Source organism: Scardinius erythrophthalmus (assembly GCF_964197995.2).
Source record: "Scardinius erythrophthalmus genome assembly, chromosome: 9".
Classification (NCBI taxonomy): domain Eukaryota; kingdom Metazoa; phylum Chordata; class Actinopteri; order Cypriniformes; family Leuciscidae; genus Scardinius; species Scardinius erythrophthalmus.
The window spans coordinates 31,342,337-31,362,923 of NC_138229.1; the positions used below are offsets into that span (position 1 = coordinate 31,342,337).

Consider the following 20,587-nt stretch of genomic DNA (forward strand, 5'->3'; position numbering starts at 1 on the left):
ACATTCTAAATATGTGCCAATAAGACTTTTGTCTAAAAGATGTCATCGCCTAGTGTTTTTTCTTCAAAATGAAGTGAAAATCACCCTGCCTTATCATTCACATAACACAATACATTGATTTGAATTTTGCAAAGCACTTTCTGTTTGGAAAGGCCATATGCGGAGTGGGCGTCAACGGTCATGTATATGTAGTGGTTCACACCTGAGGAGACAATGGGGCCCGCATACTTAATTAGCCATTCATTCAGGTGAGTCACTGAGCCACAAGAATGCAAGAGCAACAGTTGGAAGCATCTCAATTCTTTTTTATTTTTCCTCATATTGTGCTTGCAATTTGGCCTATAATATCCAAGGAAAACATGTCTAGTAATTGTGCAGTTAATTCTCATACTGTATTTTCAGTTTTGGAATATTTATGTGCTCCCCAAATTTGTCAATAATAAAACACAATAAAAGTTATTTAAAGAAAAGGCTTATATTTACCTTTTAATAGTTTGTTTACATCTACCTTGTAAATATATTTTTTTATTAAAAAGGTTACAATTACAACAACAATTCAAGTGTAATCTTTCTTTGTAAAAACTAAAGTATACATTTTATCATACATATTTCAAAGTTAAGGATTTGATTGATTATTTGATAACTTTATTTTTGACAAAACATATTATATTTAACATAAGCAAATATTGGCAAACAAAAGCTTATTTGAGGTGGCAGATATTTTACATTAAAAATGTATAATCTATCCAAAACTAATCAACGAAATGTTGTCTTTCATATGTCTGTAACATAGGTCTTTCATTTTTATTATAAGAAATATAAATGTTAATTTGCAGTTTAAATCCAGGAAATTTGTTAATGAAAAAATTATTAAAAGTAAGATACAATTGATACAAAACGAAATTCGTTTTAAAGAAAGGATTTGTACTTTCTGTTTTGAGGTCTCTGTGAAAGTTTGAAAGTCTTTTAGTGATTTTTTTAGAGCGCTCGCGTCCATAATGGAGAACTGTCACGTAATATTGTTTTTTCCTCATAAATGCGAACACGAAAAATAAAAGACAAAAGACTTTTAAGTAAAACTTACTTCGCTCTTCAATATGCTGCCGTTCGTCGTCTGAGTTACAATCTTCCTCTGAGGAAAAGGTGCATTCTTCCTCGCCGTCCAGAATCATCTGAAGGGAGTCTTTATTACCGGAGAAGCGTGTCATACTCAAAACGCGATGAACTATCAGTAAGTCTGATGAAGAAACTTTTTATGGCATTGATCAGGGGGCGGGTGCGCTGCATACTAGATCATCTAACGATTTACATGTGAATCGCGCCGGGGGCGGGGCGGCCGCAGCTGATTATAGAGATAATGAGGCAGAAGGAAAAACGGTACCTCTCCTTGCTTTCAAACGGATTACATGAGTTGAAAACATTTGTTTTTTATATAAATTACTTCATTTAAAAGAGGAGATTTCAAGCTTCATAAAGACATATCTCACGTGCCTGTGTGAGAAGTATTCGCTGAGTTATGATTCATTTTCGGACGCGTTTCAGAATGGACGACACGGACAGAGAGAAGGCAGAACTCGCTTCGTGTTTATTTTTCTTTATTTGGCGAAAAGCACAACACTTTGTTTTTATTGTGAGTGTACACAAAAACAATACACACTTAACAGGATAGATTGATGTATAACACAAGCATATAAGATAAAAATTAATATTTTTATTTTATTATTTTTTTGCACTCATACGGAAAAAAACGAGCCTATCGCGCCGGCGCGATAGCCGACCTCAGGGGGTTAAATGTGAATAATACTAAATCAATTATAGCACATGATTCATCACAACACTTTTTTTTTCTTTTGTCAAATCTATATTCACTAATGTTGTTCGGATAACATATTTTGAGTTTCTGTTGATTAAACTAATCTCTTTCCTTGTATTAACTCAAATCTTTAGTTTCAGTGAACTCAGAATATTAAGGCAACCAGGTTACTTACTTTTTAAAACAGCAATCATTTAGAGTGAACTAAAATAAAAATGAATTAAAGTAACACATATGTAATAAGGCTTAGTTCGACAAACCTAATAAAATTAATTTGATCTTACTATGCATTAACCTAATCGCATTGACCTAATCCAACTAAACATTGACCTAATCCAACTAAAGTGTGTTGACCCAATGGAGCTGACTTATTCTGAATGAAATTAATTAAATTGTGTGGAAAAACTTTCTTTAATTAAATTTAAGTAGGGTTAATTATCATTTATTTATTGATTGATTTGAGTGTAGCAGAAAGTGGACTGGAAATGTGTTGAGAGAAAAAGGAAGTTAGATCACGACTTGCTGAAAGCAAGAATCAAACATTTATTTTCCAAAATAACCATTACAGCCATAGCTGCCATTTACAATAGTGGCAGGAGAGACTATTTGCCTTGGCCAACTGAATACATCAACAACAAAAGCATCTCCAATTGCCTGGCAGGAGTTTCAGTTTGTTAGTGTGTGTTTTGAGAAGCAATCTCTGTCCAGTTTTATGTTTTGCTGAGTGATCGTTACAGTCGTCATCCGTGACGGAAAGCGACGGTGTTCTGTGCCGTGCACGGCTCTTAGACACGCTCTCTGCTTCTCTGTTGCTTGTTTGTGTGCTTTAAAGTGAAAAATCAGATAGACATTCTGTGATGTTGAGCTACAATTTTGATTCATTAAAACAAAAACTGGTAACACTTTACAATAATTTGTTTAGTTAGCTACATTAGTTAACATGAACTAACAATGAACAAAACTTTTATAGCATTAATATTAGCTAATGCCAAGCTCAATATGTTTTTAAAATCAAATCTGTTAAAATTTGTTAATGCACTGTGAATTAACATGAATATGGACATTTTATTAACTAACATTAACAAAGGTTTATAAAAGCTGTAAAAAATATACTGATCATTGTTAGCTCATATTAACTAATGCATTGACATGTTAACAAATGGACCTTACTGTAAAGTGTTACCCAAAAACTTGTATCAGGGCAGGTTAAAACCCTGAACTCCACACATTTTTTTGCAAAAAGGTTATTTTTCAAGCAGTCGTGCTCAATAATTCATGCATTTATGCATTCGATTACAAAATGGCTAAATTCGCTTAATCAAATGTCAAGTTGGGCAATTGAATTGGTCAGCAAGAATGATTCCTGCCTCAAATCACTGTAATGAGAACATTATAATTACACAATATTGATGTTGAAATTTTTACTTTAATAACTGTATGTTGTTAATACATTGTTCACATTGCAGTTTTAACTTGGACATAGCAAATACTATACTACGGACCTGATCTCTGATCAACACAATTAAATATTAAGCATAACTTCATTAATATGCATAGGTCAAGCCTTTGTCATCTTGAGAGATTGCAATACCACATATGTAGCCGCTTGAGTAAATCCTGATGGATGTCTTGGCCCACTTTGCAAAAACAGTTAAGTTAGCCATAAGGGATGCTTTCATGCAGGAGATACATTCATCAAAACATCATGCTTCATGCAATGGCATATTCCTGGATGCTTTGAACGCTCAACAAATTCTCAAAGGAAATCTAGGTAGACATAAGTTTTGTTTATGCATTCTGTAAATAGTGCTCCATAAAGTTTCAAGAGCTAGAACTCTTTATGAGTCATAATCGCTCAGTCTCAGCAGTGAATGAATGGCCTCAAAGGAAATAAGTGCACGAATAAGGTGAGCTCAAACAATACTGCAATTGACTAAGTTTCTGTGCATACATGAAAAATGGAGAATTCCAAAATATCTAATGTGACGAGTTGATGCATTAACTAATTTATCACCCTACTCCCTACTTTGTCTACTTTAGACTGCTTACGGAACAGATTTCATCTGCAGAAATATTCATGAATCTATAACAAGCTAAAGCCTTATGCTCTGATCTCTATCAGCTCAGAGAAACAGCATTGCATGATTTTACCATCTCTCATGGTTGGAAATAGATCTAATGTCTTTAACATCAGTTGCAGCTCATCTTGTGCATTTAAAGCAGGGAGAAAAAATTCTGGATTTGATTTACTGTGAAGTTAAGCAGATTCATTTCATAAACGTGTGCAGATTTTTGCATCAAGGCATACTAAAGATGTCAATGATGCTTATTATTCTTTAAAAAAAATCAAGATATCTTCGTTTACAGATAGAGATTAATATTGTAAATTGATAAAAATTGATTAAAGATTGATATTCTAAACTCATACTATGTATTTAATGAATTTATATATAACTCAGTATCTTGTTGTAATTTAAAGAAACATCTGGCAAATGAAATAATTATATCTAACTTAGCAGGTTTTGTATTACTAGTCTGGTTCATCTCTTTGTAATTAATTTATCTGCACTTGAATAAACAAGGAAAAATTACACTTCAGTTCATTAATTTTTGCTTGCGAGTAGCTGATGCATAACAGTTAAAATTGCATACTGTATATAAATGCAAATTGTAGGTCATATAACAAGTCACCGTTTCTTTTAGGTTTTCTAGGTATAAAATAAGTAAACTATTTAAACAGTTTTAGCTAATCTATCACACTGCAAGCTGTTACCTGTTTTTGTTACCAAAAGCATGCAGTTTTTATGTTAAACGCAAGCAAAATGTCTTCTTTCTATCATTTACACATCAAAACAAATAAAAAAGCGTTACAGAGACAGCCAGAATTGACATTTTTTTTATCTAAAATCAATCTTCAAGGGCTAAATTGACTTTTTTGAACTACAAATCTAATCTAGACATAGCTGCATTTGCTGCAGGGAAAGAATATGAGTGAGCAAGAGAATGAAAAATTTCAATATTTGAATTCTGCTCACATCCCATCTCGGTAATGTCTCTTTCAAAGGCTCCAGGATCTGTGATAATAGCCAATGAATGATGAGGCCTATTGCATGCATTAGGACTTTTATTCCCTCGTCCTATTCATAGAGTTTTCCGGCAGCGTTTGGATTCATGGACTATAAAGCCATCTATCCCAGCACTAGGTTGATTCAACAGAACTTTCCAAAGAATACACAAACGGCGGTGCCTCAGGAAACACTCTCTGGATAATGGTAGGTCATTTCTGCTATTTTGCTGACATTCAGCCAAATTCTATAAAGAGCTGAAATTACAGTGGCTGCTAAAAAAGAGGAAATGGATTTCTTAATACCATAAGCATGTAATATGTCAGATAGGTGCTAGGTAAGTCAATATAGAATATATTTATTAAAATTATGCAGAGCGACTTTGTGCAGCCGAGCAAAATAACAAATAAATGAAAAGATAAGCACATCTCAAAAATCCTCTGTGAGCATTCAGAATGAAAACAGTAAGCTGAAGAACTAATCTAAATAAATACCTTTGTGCCTTCAGTATGAAATAAGGGATTAGAGTTGGAATAGAGGTCAATGCTGTTGACATGGTAAATTTCAGACTTCTAAAGGTATTTTAAACCAAGGTGCAGTGTGACATATTCACTCAGAGCCTTTCCTATACATTTCAACGTTTAATAAATCAACTAGAAACATATGCATCAGGATTAAGAGGAGTCAAAATGTGTTAATTACTCTATTACGTTGATTACTTTTTTCATCAGTTGAACTGTCATATTCTAATGAGCCTAAAAAAACGACATATTTTCTAAATAAATTAAAAAACATTTATAAAACAAACACAAATTTTAAAAACAAATATTTTATACTTGCTGAGTACTATCCTAAAGTAGCCCTACACTCTTAAAAATAAAAGGTCAAAAAATGTATTTTCTTAGTGATAGCCATAGAGCCAGAAAAACCAATCTGTGTTCCCTAAATAATCTTTCAATGAACAGTTCTTAAAATAACCATTTATTTTTCTTAAATTTAAGAATATTTTAATTATCTAAATAACCTTTTTCCACTATAAAAACCCTTTATGCAATGGAATGGTTCCATTGATGTTAAAGGGTCTTCATGAAACAATAGATGGCAATAAAGACAGTGCCGCTGCTAGCCATTTTGGTGCCCTAAGCATAATTCCTTTATGATGCCCCCCACCCCGACCCCGAGAAAAAAAACGTTTGTTTTTGCCAGTTTAACTTTTTATTACCAAACATATAACTCAATACCAATAACACAGCAATGGCAGCACCACAGTATAAAACTTACGAACACTAAAAAGAGAAAGTAAAATATTCACAGCTTTGCTGACTTTGTAAACATATGTAGAATAGCCAACACACACTACACATTTTAAAGTGCAAACTTTTCTTCAGTAAACAGAATAGCAAAATAAAAAAAACTATCAAAATAATCCAGACATGTTTTTCCCAAATTCAATGTCACTTTGAATAAATTACATTTATTAGACAAAATATTCAAACAAAGAATCTCATACGAGAAAAAAATTATAAACATTTAAAACTGAAAGCATGGCAGCCAAGGAGTTCTCCCCCTTTATTCCTTATTTATCAACTATTTGATAAATATAATATAAAAGCATAATAGAATGAGGTGCAATAATGCACACAATTAAACAGTATTGTTTGCTTTACATCATTCATATTGACATATTTAACAGGAATTGTTAGCCTACCATGTGCACTGCACTGACTGCTAACGTTAACTGTTACTGAGAAAGTATTAACCACCGTCACGTCAAAATAAACCATAAACTACTGCTCAATATCTAAAGAAGGATAGTAAAGAAAGTAACAGCTAGCTGGCGTCAGTTATTTGTAAAACGGGTAGTGTTTAACAGTAAATCTCAATTTAGCTTGCACCGAAGTTATAAGTTATAATAACATAGTTTGCTAACATTAACGTCAGCAAGTTCGAGGCGCGTTAGCAGCAGCACATGCAGCACATTTCCCTTATTTAAGAATGATTAAACATGGACTTACCTGCAAGTGATGCACGGGCATCATCTCGCAGTTTCTTCTTCTTTCTTTTCTCATCCTAACTTCTGCTGTCTTTTAGGGGCCATTTCCAAAAAAGTTGCCTACTGTACTGTCTGTCTGTCAAACTTCGTTCGCGTTCGTCCTTCGCAAAGGCGCCCGCGCGAACAAACGGCACGGACCATCCAAAGCGGGGGGCGGTAGCCTACTTTCTAGACTAGAGCAATTAAATGATCTTGTTCCCCCTTTTTTGTTACATATACATGGCTAAAATGTGCCTAATAATATTTCTATAGGCTAATGAAATAATATCGGCATTATATATATTTTTTAATTAGGCTATTTTTGGTGCCCCCTCAGCACTTGGTGCCCTACGCACAGCGCGTGATGTGCGTGGTGGGAGCGGTGGCGCTGAATAAAGATCCTTTATTTTTAAGAGTATACAATCACTGTAACCCGGTTTCGGGTTCACCCAAAGAGGTTTATATTGGAGCAGAACAACTACATCAAAAAAAGTATTTTGTCACAACAACATAAAGCTAGTTTCCTTTCAGTCGCTCACGTTCAATGTAGTCGACGTGTCGACTGATCAGGATCACGCTTAGTCAGGATCACGCTGTCATCTTCGAGGATTGTAAAAATGAGCTAAAAATGGATAGAGGGCATAGAAGTGAGTGCCTGGCAGACATGAGGGATGCGGACATGGTTAGATTCCTGGACTCTCCCATATCACAGGTTGGGCTATTCGGCGACGCGGTGGATAACTTCGCCCAACAGTTATCTGCTGCCCAGAAGCAGACAGAGGCCATCCGGGCACATCCTGCCCCGGCGGCCCGCTGCTGCCTCCACCCGTCTCTGCTCCCGCTGAGTCACCGCAGCAGCCTCCACCCAGGCCCCAGCGTGCACCCGGCCGCAGACGGGGCACCCAGCCCTCTCCAGGTGCTGCCAAGCTAGGTGGCAAGCGTCAGCGTAAGCATTCCTGAGTGGGTCACTCAGGGATGGAGCTCTTGGAGATGGTCCACTGGAGGTGGAGGGCTGGGTGGAGTTCTTTGTATGTGTGTGTGTGTGTGTGTCCGTTCCGCCGCTAGCTCCCAAAAAACGGTACCTACATTTTCAAAGAAAGAGCAATTTCCTCTGTTCCTGGGTCCCAAGAGTGCCAGACTGGCGGTGTGCGACCCTGTAAAGCCTTGCACCCCTCAGCCACCTCTTGTATCGCCAGCCGGCAGTTGGGTGCAGTTCGAGGACTCGGTCACGCCTTCTCACGAACTCTCTGCCGTTATGTAGAGATAGGCAAGTGTTGCACCACACACTCAGACCCCACTTCGGGCCGCCTTCGGGCCTTCCGAGCCGGGTTCCTGTACCCCTGGGTTGGTTCGTAGAAGCCTAGAAAGTGCTCCCAACCAATCCAGCTGGCTCCTCCGTACCAGCAGACTTGGCTATACGATTCATTTCGGCCGGCGTCCGCCCATGCTCAGCGCTATTCGTAACACTTTGGTGTTCAGCGAAGGTGCGTCTGTCATGGGCGTGGTCATCGCACTCCTACTGGCAAAGGATGTGATTAAGCCGGTCCCTCCAGCCGATGTGAAGACCGGCTCCCCAGCCCGTACTTCATTGTACTCAAGAAAGGTGGCAAGTTACGGCCAATCTTGGACCTGTGTCTGTTGAGTCGGGCCCTTTCAAGCTTCCGTTCAAGTTGCAAACACAGAAACACATTTTCGAATGCTCCATTCCCGAGATTGGTCTGCAGCATTCGACCTGAAGGACGCGTACCTCAGATCTCTACCCTTCCGCAACGCAGGCCATGCCTATGTTCTTGCGTTCAAGGTGTCGAAGTCTCAGTAAAAGTCCCACCCTTCGAGTGCTACATAGCCAGTTGGGTCTTCAGGTCAACTGGGAAAGAGTAAACTCAGGATCTCTTTTTCCCGGTATGGAGATGGACTCGGTCCAACACGTCCATCAAGAGGAACGTGTCCGGTCGGTGCAATACAGAAGTGAGAAGGGGTCCCACTGAAACTTTTCAGAGGCTCCTGGGCAGGGCTTGACATTAACTTTTTTGCTCACTAGACAATGTGGCTAGTGGTTTTCCAAAGTTACTAGCCACACAGCATTTTTACTAGCCACATTTTTGTTGTTGTGAAATTACCTGATAAAAGTTGACTATGGCGTGCTAAAATTTACTTGAACTAGATTTACAACCCTTTTAAATGTAAAACCACTGTACACACCCAAATCAAGACTACATAAATATATAACAATACAGGTCATTATCATTAGCTCTGATAAGGTTGTGTGTAAAGCTCCTTTTTTAAAATGAAACCATGTATTATGTATTATATGTCGCCACATTGCTCCACCGGCATACGACATAACTCCAGCAGGGCAGCTAGCTGTCTCTTCGATTCTTTGTTGTCGGTCACTAGCAACAATACTCATTAGGGCTGTCAAAATTGCTCAAAAATGACCTTCGAATATTCCCTCTAAAAAAAACCACATAGCTTATATTCGAACTATTCGAACATCTGGTTGCGCATTTTGTCAATGACGCGCATTACGTCAATAACAGGACAAAATAATACAAAGAGACATAACTACTTGCATAGGTAGTTTATTTAAGTTTAAACATATTTGACAACGTATTACCTACACGAAAACAAGTAAATCAACAAATGGCCAAGACCGCGGACATCACTCACTCTCGCTCGCTCACTCGCAGGCACTCTTTCGCGAATAGAGCGTCTGGCGCGAGTGTAAAGACGCGTTTAAGCGCGTCTGGAGGTCTTGCGGCGCGAATGAGGCGACACGCGCTGTGCATAACAGTTTAAATGAACAACAACAATAAGCAAATGTTGAGTGCTGATCAAGAGTTTTGTGCAAGCAATTTAAGGTCGCGACTCTTATATAGCAGGCTTCATTCAGTGATTGAAACAAATATTATTAACATTAATTGAAGTTTTACAGTATATAGAACCGACATTGAACGCTCCGAGCGAGCTGTGCTGTGGTAAACATGGAACTTTTCCTTGACATGAAACGGTAAATAATCAAACCAGTGGAAGCCTGCAGTGCATGAAACTGCTGTATCTAACCTACCTTATTCATGCAATATCTATTCAGTCAGTAGGCTACAGTAGCCTACACTTCAGTAATGTTTCTGTTTAACGTTAAATAAATTGACCCCTCAGGCAGCGCAAAGCAGACAGCCGCGCCTCTGCTACCGCGGGCGTTTTTCCACATTCGAATATTAATTTTCACCTTCTTAATAATATAGAATTCATAGACAATTGGAAAAGTTTTTGGGGCAAACCTGACCTGTTGAAAAGAGATGGTATTCATCCCTCCTGGGATGGTGCTGCTCTTCTCTCTAGTAATATGGCTCATAGTCTTAGAGCTCAAACATGACAATCTGGGGCTCAGGTCAGGAAGCAGACAGACTGGCTTAACCGACTGTCTGCTAGCGGCCTCGCGTCACCAAGGTCAGATAAATCCCATCACATAGAGCCTCTTTCACCTAGATATCATCATATAGAGACTGTGTCTGTTCCCCGAATTTGGAAATCCAAAAAACGTTTAAACCCAACTAAGGTTAAAAATTTAATTGATGTTCAACAAATAAAAAACAGCTATAATACAGATGAGCAAATGCTAAAGCTTGGGTTGCTGAATATTGGGTGGTGTTGCTGTAATCTATAGCAATAGTTTCAAAACCACTAAGAAATCAAGTTTTAAATATAATTCTTTTGAAGCATTGGTGCTTAATGTAAAAATATATAGTGTAAACGATAAATCACGTTTGAGATTTGTGCTGGCTACTGTATACAGGCCACCAGGGCACCATACAGACTTTATCAAAGAATTTGCGGACTTTCTATCAGAATTAATATTGACTGCAGATAAAGTACTAATTGTTGGTGATTTTAATATACACATCGATAATGAAAAAGATGCATTGGGATTGGCATTTAAAGACATTGTAAATTCAATTGGAGTTAGACAACACGTGTCAGGACCTACTCATCGTCGTAATCATACTCTAGATCTAATATTATCACACGGAATAGATGTTGATGCCGTTGAAATTCTGCAGCAGAGCGATGACATCTCAGATCATTATCTAGTCTCGTGTAATTTGCATTTAGCCAAGGCTGCAAAGCCGACTCCGTGTTTCAAATATGTGAGACCTATCACTTCTGCTACTAAAGATTGCTTTATTAATAATCTTCCTAATCAGTTTCATCATCTCAGCATCTCAGATAGCTTAGAAGAACTAGATATTACAACAGAAACGTTTAACTCTCTCTTTTCCAGCACTTTAGACACAGTTGCTCCGTTGCGCTTAAAGAAGATTAAAGAAAATAGTCCAACGCCGTGGTACAACGAGCACACTCGGGCCCTTAAGAGAGCAGCCAGAAAAATGGAGCGCAACTGGAAGAAAACAAAACTAGAGGTATTTCGCATTTCATGGAAAGAGAGCTCAATTACTTACAGAGAGGCTTTAAAAGCTGCTAGATCTGCTTATTTTTCAACCCTATTAGAAGAAAATAAACATAATCCTAGGAATTTATTTGAAACGGTGGCTAAACTAACGAAAAATAAAGCTTCAAGCACCGAAGTTTCCAAGCAACACAGCAGTAATGACTTTATGAACTTCTTCACTTATAAGATTGATAATATCAGGGACAAAATTATAACTATGCAACCGTCTACTACAGTATCGCATCAGGCAGTGCATTGTAGTCTCCCTGAGGAAAAATTTGATTCATTCGTTGCTATAGGAGAGGAAGAATTTACTAAACTCATTAAATCATCTAAATCTACAACATGTATGTTAGACCCTATACCGACTAAGCTACTGAAAGAAATACTTCCAGAGGTCATAGATCCTCTTCTTAATATCATTAATTCGTCTTTGTCTCTAGGATACGTACCAAAAAACTTTAAGCTGGCTTTGATTAAACCGCTTGTTAAAAAAACGCAACTTGATCCTTCAGAATTAGTCAATTACAGGCCGATCTCGAATCTACCTTTTCTGTCAAAGATATTAGAAAAGGCAGTATCCTCACAACTGTGTTTCTTTCTTGAAAGAAATGATATCTGCGAGGATTTCCAGTCCGGATTTAGACCGTACCATAGTACCGAAACAGCTCTCGTTAGAGTCACAAATGATTTGCTCTTATCATCCGATCGTGGTTGTATCTCTCTATTAGTGTTACTCGATCTTAGCGCTGCATTTGACACCATCGACCACAACGTTCTTTTAAATAGATTAGAACATTATGTTGGCATTACAGGAAATGCACTAGCATGGTTTAAATCATACTTATCTGACCGTTATCAGTTTGTAGCAGTAAATGATGAGATGTCTCATCGATCACAGGTTAAGTATGGCGTACCACAAGGCTCAGTATTAGGACCGCTGCTGTTCACTCTGTACATGCTACCCTTAGGAGATATCATTAGGAAACATGGAATTAGCTTTCACTGTTATGCTGACGATACTCAGCTCTATATTTCTTCAAAACCTAACGAAACTTATCAATTCACAAAATTAACGGAATGCATAGCGGATATAAAAAATTGGATGACTTGTAATTTCCTACTTCTAAATTCTGAAAAAACAGAGTTTCTAATTATTGGACAAAAAACTTCCTCACGTAATAATCTAGAATACTGTCTAACACTTGATGGCTGCTCTGTTAAGTCTTCGTCGTCGGTTAGGAACCTGGGTGTGCTCTTTGATACCAATCTTTCATTTGAAAGTCACGTGTCTAGTATCTGTAAAACTGCATTTTTCCATCTTAAAAATATATCTAAATTACGTCATATGCTCTCATTGACAAATGCGGAACAATTAGTTCATGCGTTCATGACCTCAAGGCTAGATTATTGTAATGCTCTACTGGGTGGTTGCCCTGCACGCTTAATAAACAAACTACAGCTGGTCCAAAACGCAGCAGCTCGAGTTCTTACCAGAACCAGGAAGTATGACCATATTAGCCCGGTTCTGTCAAAACTGCACTGGCTCCCTATTAAACATCGCATAAATTTTAAAATATTGCTGATTACTTACAAAGCACTGAATGGTTTAGCTCCGCAGTACTTGAGCGAGCTCTTAACGCATTATAGTCCGTCACGTCTATTACGATCTCAAAATTCCGGCCAGTTGATTATACCTAGAATATCAAAATCGACTGCTGGCGGTAGATCCTTCTCCTATTTAGCACCAAAACTCTGGAACAGTCTTCCTACCATTGTCCGGGAAGCAGACACACTCTGTCAGTTCAAAGCCAGATTAAAGACACATCTCTTTGACCTAGCTTTCACATAATACATTATAGACTTCTATAATTTAATGCTATGCTGCATAGATTAGGTCAGCCGGAACCGGGAACACTTCCCAAAAATCCTGATGTACTCGTTACATCACGAGAAGAATGGCATCTACGCTAATTTTAGTGTCTGTGTTTATCCCAAGGTTTTTCCTGCAGCCTGCCGGATCCAGGCCGTATCCAGATCTGACGAAGGACCTTCACCTGGACCGATGACAACGCAGTGCTGAAGTGCCAACTAGTCTCTCCCTATGGAGGATCCCACTACCACTCTACAGATAAGGCGTTGTCGGGAAAATTCGTCTTGCGGTCCTACCCCAAAGCAACAAATAAAATAAAATTCCTTATCAAATTTATAAGGAAAGACAAGTATTTTGTTTAGGCTTGGCTTGTAGGGAATTCCAAACCTGCGTATATTCTAACGCACATAACTATAGAACCCATTCTAAATGCGCATGTGACCGCCATCAGCGTTTCTCACAGGTTCGCGTTTAAAGTCTGTGTAGAGAGAATGGTGTCGTCTTAGCGGCCCCTAATTTAATAACAAATGATCATTGCAACGGAACCAAATCAATTAAAACTAACTTTAGATGGAAATAACTTAACTCTGCTGTAAAGCCGAAACAATCTCTGTTACCTTAAATTATACGCTTATCTCTGTAAAGCTGCTTTGAGACAATCTACATTGTTAAAAGCGCTATATAAATGAAGATGACTTGACTTGACTTGACTTGACCTTCGAAATTCTGTTTTTTTTTTTTTACTATTCGAATATATATTCACATTTAGAATATTCGTTGACAGCCCTATTGGAGTTGTAGTGTCGTAGTGTCACACTTATTTCAGATGCCTTTTGAAAAGACTACAATTATTCAACCCGCCAAAGTGGCTAGTTGAAGTGACTGTGTTACCCGCCACGAGCAAAATCCACCCGCATTTGGCGGGTTGGCGGGTGTTAATGTCAAGCCCTGCTCCTGGGGCATATGGCAGACGCAGACGCAAATAGATCGGCTTCCTCCATATGATGACCGCTTCAGCACTGGCTTCATGGCCGAGTCCCGAGGTGGCCGTGACCGCACATGATCAGACCTTTTGTTTCTCTGGGCCAGACGCCCCTAGAACAAGTGTCTGCTAACACCAGCTGAGGAGTCACGTATAACAAGCATGCAGTAACAGGGGTCTGGGCGAGCCTCCAACTGCATTGGCATCCATTGCCTCGAGTTGCTAGCAGTACCGCCGCTGCTCAGCAAGCCTGTACTCCTCAGTACAGCGACCGTTAAGCTACACTTCCCTCACATGTCGCAACTCGCCCGCCACATCCTCCTATGGAGTCACTGTAAGCCCGGTTAGAAGTGTCGGTTTACTGCGCCATTCCCCTCCTAAGAACTGGATATGTGCGCTGTTCTTGCTCCAATAGAGTCCATCTTTAGCCGAACCCTGTTGAGTTCCTCCACACCCTTCGGCATCAGACGAGGCAGAGCGTCCAACGCCAGGACTAACACTCGTATGCACTGGTGGAACCTGTGTTAGGCTGGGTCCATATGTTGTGATCCCTACAGCGATCCCATATGTGTATTCTTCCACGGTACGGCTCCCTGCGGCGAGCACGTGTCTTCCCTTGGCAGAGCCTGCTCTGCCGTCACTGACCGGTTGCATCTCCCCCCGTTATAGGCTGGAGCCACCTCAGTGACATTCCATATGTTGTACTGCCCGGTGAATTGCCCTGTCCATATGTGTTATTTTCCACGTTACCTCCCTAAGGGCAGGATGTGGCTTCCGCAGCGTATTCCTTCCAACGAAAGGTTAACGCTTTCCCAGTGGTCTTGTGGAACAGCAGTGACTTCCCTGGCCTAAGCCCTGTCCTATCTCTGCCTCAATAATGTGGGGGGATCAGGAGGCTTTTGTTTAGGCACTGGAAGGTGGCAGCACTAGTGACGTTTTAACAGGGATCCCGATCAGTTGACACGTCGACTACGTCGAATGTGAACAACTGAGAGGGAACGTCTTGGTTACGTATGTAACCCTCGTTCCCTGAAGGAGGGAACGGAGACTTAGTCCCGTCGCCACTATTGCTGGACCACCGCTGACTCCGGGCTCGGCTCCTCAGCGAAAAACAACTGGTGCATGCATCCACTTCCGTATTTATACCCGTGCTGCGGGGCGGAGCGTGTGATGCAATTCACACACGCCAATGTGCATTGGCTCGTTTTTACAATTCTCGAAGATGACAGGCTGCCTAAGCGTGATCCCAATCAGTCGACACTTCTACTATGTCTCCGTTCCCTCCTTCAGGGAACGAGGGTTACATACATAACCAAGACGTTCTGAATGGCCGTCAATGGGTGGTGCATTTGCAACTACCACCAGGGGCTAATAAGGCCATGCTTAGTGCAAAACTGCTAGTATATTATGTTTAATTTAGTTTCCTAGTGTGTACCTGTTTGTTCCCTTGATTGATTATTCCGTTAACCTGTTGTCTCATTAATAATTTTGTTAGCTCCTGTGTATTTATACTCCCTGTTCTGTTCAGTTATTTGTCTTAACGCATAGTGGTTTGTTTCTCCTGTGATTCGCTGAGTTTTTCCTGCCTATACTGTGAGTTGTGAATTAAAGACTGTTCTAGTGATATATTTGTCTTTGTGTGCTTCGTATGTGTAACTTCCCGTGATAGATGAATGGAGCACAATGGAATAGACCAGAACTAATTTTTAAAAGTAGAACTAATTTTAACTTAACATGTTGTCTCAAAAATGCAACAAACATGGTGTAAGATGCTCAAAACAGCATGAGTCACATTGCAATAACCAAAAGAAAAATCGAATTAACCAGAAAGGAATTATCGAGATTAGAATGACGCTATATGGCTTATCATCTCGGCTGTATTAAACAGCATTCAAAGAATGAAGCCTGGTTTAATGCAGCACATTTCTGAATGCTCCTAAGCCAGCTGCATTTTATTCTCATCCTCCATAAGTAAATAAGTCAAGCAAAGCCTGAAATGACTATTTATATAGTATAATTTTTAAAATGCCTCCAAGCTTCCATTTCCAATTAAAACTACTATATGTACACTTTGAGTCATTATGACCTAAAAGAGCACCATTGACTCTTACAACATGGTGTCTACAGTGTTTCAGATATGCTTTTGTTTTTTTAGAGCGGCATCTTGGCAACTTGCTCATCATGGCTACGTTTAAAGTCCATTCAGTGTGTTTGAACATAAAGTGTATTTAGCCTAATTATTTCATACCAAACAGTTAGTAGATCTAATCATCTCTAATGACATTATACTGTCATTAGAGACAGTACGACAGTACGATATATACGTTATATTGTGTGATGTGCAGGTGCACTCATTAATATAGCGGGTAAAAGGGTCTGATTCAATTAGGCATAGAGTGGAAGCCGACCAATGATTTCCCGGGGCAAAATTGTGACTACTTGACAACTGTTGACGAGAACAAGAGTCTTTCTAGGCAATTAAATGTAGCATTTAAACCTGCCTGTTAAATGATGATATAAAATAGACAGTTCAGACTTCAAATTATGATAGGACTAACGTTTAGCATTCTGTGAAGGTAAATTAATTATATACTAATACGGCAAGTTTCTACATTGCTTGGTAACTATAAAAATCCCATATACCAGTACATATCCACTGATGTGGAATGTGCAATTTCTCTTCATTAAGGAGCTTTAATTCAGTCTTTTTGAACAATTGATAGCAATTACTGTTCATAATAAAACAGCCACCCAGATGCATATTTTATAGACACACCCAGAAAGTAAAACTAAGTATTACAGTGTAATAAAGTTGTAATAAAGCAATTAAAAAGATGTAACAGGTAAAATGGTGGCAAGCAAAGTGAACAATCCACAAAATTGAGTCTCTGATTATCAGTAATATCTGCAGTGACTTTGCACCCTGTGTGTGTCAACACAGAGGTTAACAGGACTATCATGGCAACAAGGTAATGTGACAGTGTGATTTAAGAGGACTGTCCTCTGTTATCTGCACATAGTTTACCAGGCCACCCCCACACACAGCATGACAGTGAACCGGTAAACGTGCGACATTTAAGATAAAAGAACTCAGTCTGGAAGATTCTGCTTGGCCCAACGCACTGCAGGTACTGTTTAGATACAGAGATTGCACAAAAGTTTACACATTGTCTGGGAGGAAACAAGTAAAGGTGAAAAGGGTAGAAATAAAGGATAATGAAAGCAGAGAGAAAGATAGATCAGAAGGAACACTTAAAGAAAAAGAAAGCTAGGAAGCATACTAAAAATATTTTTGTATTCAAGTAAACACTGTGTATTCACTTATAAATATAGGTGACTATAAATGGCTAAATACAGCTCTGGAAAAAACCACTGAAACCACTGCAAAATTAGAAGTATCTCTGGATTTATTATTTATATCTGTTTGAGTAAAATGTTTTCAGACCTTGAATAATGCAAAGAAACCATTAAAAAAAATAATAATTTCATTACAACTTAGGAAGAGTTCAGAAATCAATATTTTGTGGAATAACCCTGATTTCCAATCGCATCTTTTATGCGTCTTGGAATGTTCCCTATAAGTCAGTCACAATGCTGTTGGGCAACTTTATGCCACTCCTAGCGAACAAATTCAAGCATAAGTAAACCAGGGGATCCTAGTGGGTGCCACTCTTTTCTCAATTCCCAGTATACAGTATAAAGGCACTGTTTGGACCTCATCGATGGGAACTTTTTAGATGTTTCCATTGCTGTGCAGTGGGGAATTACAGCCATCCCTCTTCCCTCCCCATCTCTGTCCGTTCCCTCAGTGGCCTTCTCATCCCCTCCATCACCCTTGAATCTACTCCCTCTGTAAGTCTGATCATTTCGGGCAATCACGGTGAGGTGACTGAGCTGTACCTGTTAGATTCCCCGAGTCCTGGGGCACCCGCGGCTGGGGCAGCACAATCCTCACATGGTTGGTCAAGGATTTCTGAGTTCTAATTTGTTACAGGATTTGCCTACCATTTGAACCATTTACTTGAGGGGCATGAGTGGAAGCCTTTAACATCCCAATGGGACACTTTGAATACCGGGTCCTACCTTTCGGCCTCAACAGTGCCCAAGCTATATTCCAGGCCCTAGTTCTGTCCATTCTCTACAGGAATGTGGTGGTGGGATCCCCTTCCTAGGATGTCGAGCGGGGGCAGGGGGACACAAGCTCCCTTCCCCCAAGGAGACAGCCCAGGAGATGGTGGACCACATCTTCTGGATCCATGGTCTTCCTGTGGATGTGGCCTCTGACAGAGGACCACAGTTTGTGGTCTAACATAGTAAAATGTTACAAGATTCACATTCATCTGTATTCATCTCTTAGCAATGCTCACAGGACATTTGTGCAAGCAGCAATGATCATTTCGCAAAAATGTCGCCACGTTTTCGCAATGAGCTGGGCAGTTTACTTCCTGTGTTAAGTCTGATTAAACAGTGATTTTACAATAGCACTTTTTGTAATGTCTACTGTTAGAACTGACAGTCAGCCTCAGATTGCTTCCACTTAGAACAGTAAAGTATCAGGAGAGATCGCAATTGCTCAAATCATTCTCCTGGAATCCTTAAGCATTCTTTCATCATGTGCAACATTAGAGCTGCCATCACACATATCTGAAATGTCACTGATGCTCACAATCAGATGGGTGGATGTCTGACACTCAAAATAATGGAGTGTCTGTCACTCGCTTCCCCTGCTGCTGGTTCACACTGTTGGACTGATTGATGGTTCACAATGGACTAATGAGACAGAAATGGATGTTCTGATGTACTCTAGGGATTTCATTCAGTGTTTGACAGGCATTCAAAACTGGAATTAGGTGCTGAACAATGTGAAAACTGATATTAATAATAAAGAGAAATTAATAATAAAGCACACAAATGTCCAAAGCATATAATGCAAGAGCAAACCATCAGTGTTTTACTAGAGTTTTACATTTTCTGAAGTCCAAAACTTGACACAATGATGCTAGGGTCTTATGGGTGGTTGCCAGGGTTTTGTTGCAAAGGGGTTTTGAGAGGCTTTTAGCATTGCTTTGCAGTTGCTAGGGTGTTCTGAGTTTGTGCTTGGTGTCACTTTTCTAGTCTTCCATCACAAATCATGTGAGAGAATCATTAGTCTATCTTTGCCTGAAGGGCAATGCCAGATAAAAGTATCCATGATAAAGAAGATGTATAAAAACGTTTTAAAATCCTTAAAACACGTGTCAAGTTCCTATAATAGCACTCTTTGTATTTATTTTGGTTCTATACAGTTTAAAACATTTACACCATTAAATGTACTGACTCTAAAATTGCCATGTGACCTGAACTAACCTTGACTTGTCATAAAAAAGGTCAAATGATCTAATATTTTAACAGATTCGTTGACCTTGACGCTTGTTGGGGGAAACTCATTACAAGTAACTTGAGTTACGTAATCAGATTACTTTTTCAAAGTAACTAGTAAAGTAATGCATTATTTTTCAATTTACAACAAAATATCTAAGTTACTTTTTCAAAGTAACACGTTACTTTTACATGTATTGACTGACATCTCTCCTGTCCCCATGTTGAGAGAAACAAAGTGAGGAGGTGTTGTGTTGTGTGTGTGTGTGTGTGTGTGTGTGTGTGTGTGTGTGTGTGTGTGTGTGTGTGTGTGTGTGTGTGTGTGTGTGTGTGTGTTGTGTTTTTGTGTGTGTGTGTGTGTGTGTGTGTGTGTGTGTGTGTGTGTGTGTGTGTGTGTGTGTGTGTGTGTGTGTGTGTGTGTGTGTGTGTGTGTGAACATGATGGTTATTTTAGTTCTAGACTAAATGTGAACATGCATTTACTCATCACACTTGCACAAAAACATTCAGTATTCACTTCACTTTTGGTGTGAAAGGACCTTTACATTTGCCAAAAATAGAAATATTTTTGTTGTTATTAGAAAACAAACAAGCAAGCCCAGCCAAGGTGAGAAAAAGTAACACAAAAGTAATGTAACGCATTACTTTCTATACAAACTAAGTTACGCAATTAGTTTCTTTTTTGGGGAGTAACGCAACATTGTAATGCATTCATTTTAATTAACTTTCCCTAACACTGGTCACGACTGCACCGGGTCCTTACTCACCACTGCACTGCCTCACTCATTGACTTACTCAAAACGCATCTTAATACCAGGTGTTAACTCACTTTTCAAGCCTAGTTTCTGCATTTGCATTCTGTCTGGCCACCGTAACAGTTCCTGGTCCTTGTCACTGGGGATACCCCTGTTGTAAAAGACTAATGCAAAGTAAACCTGTTTTCTCTGTTTGGACTATTACCTTTGGTCTTGTTTTCGAGTGACTAGTTTCGCTTTTCTACATGCATGGAATTTAA

At 39.2% G+C, this 20,587-nt stretch overlaps 1 protein-coding gene across 2 annotated transcripts in view; it reads right to left on the bottom strand.

The window, feature by feature from the left end:
- st6galnac3 (ST6 (alpha-N-acetyl-neuraminyl-2,3-beta-galactosyl-1,3)-N-acetylgalactosaminide alpha-2,6-sialyltransferase 3) overlaps positions 1–20,587 on the bottom strand; it is a 100,636-nt gene that overhangs the window by 16,268 nt on the left and 63,781 nt on the right. The window contains exon 4 of one of the 2 annotated variants that reach the window (XM_081373407.1): positions 2,182–2,637. The exons of the other annotated variant lie outside the window; for it this stretch is intronic. Within the exon in view, the coding sequence (XP_081229533.1) occupies positions 2,442–2,637 (196 nt within the window). The 3' untranslated portion in view covers positions 2,182–2,441. Of the gene's footprint in view, positions 1–2,181; positions 2,638–20,587 lie in introns of those variants that run through there. 2 annotated transcript variants of the gene reach the window in all.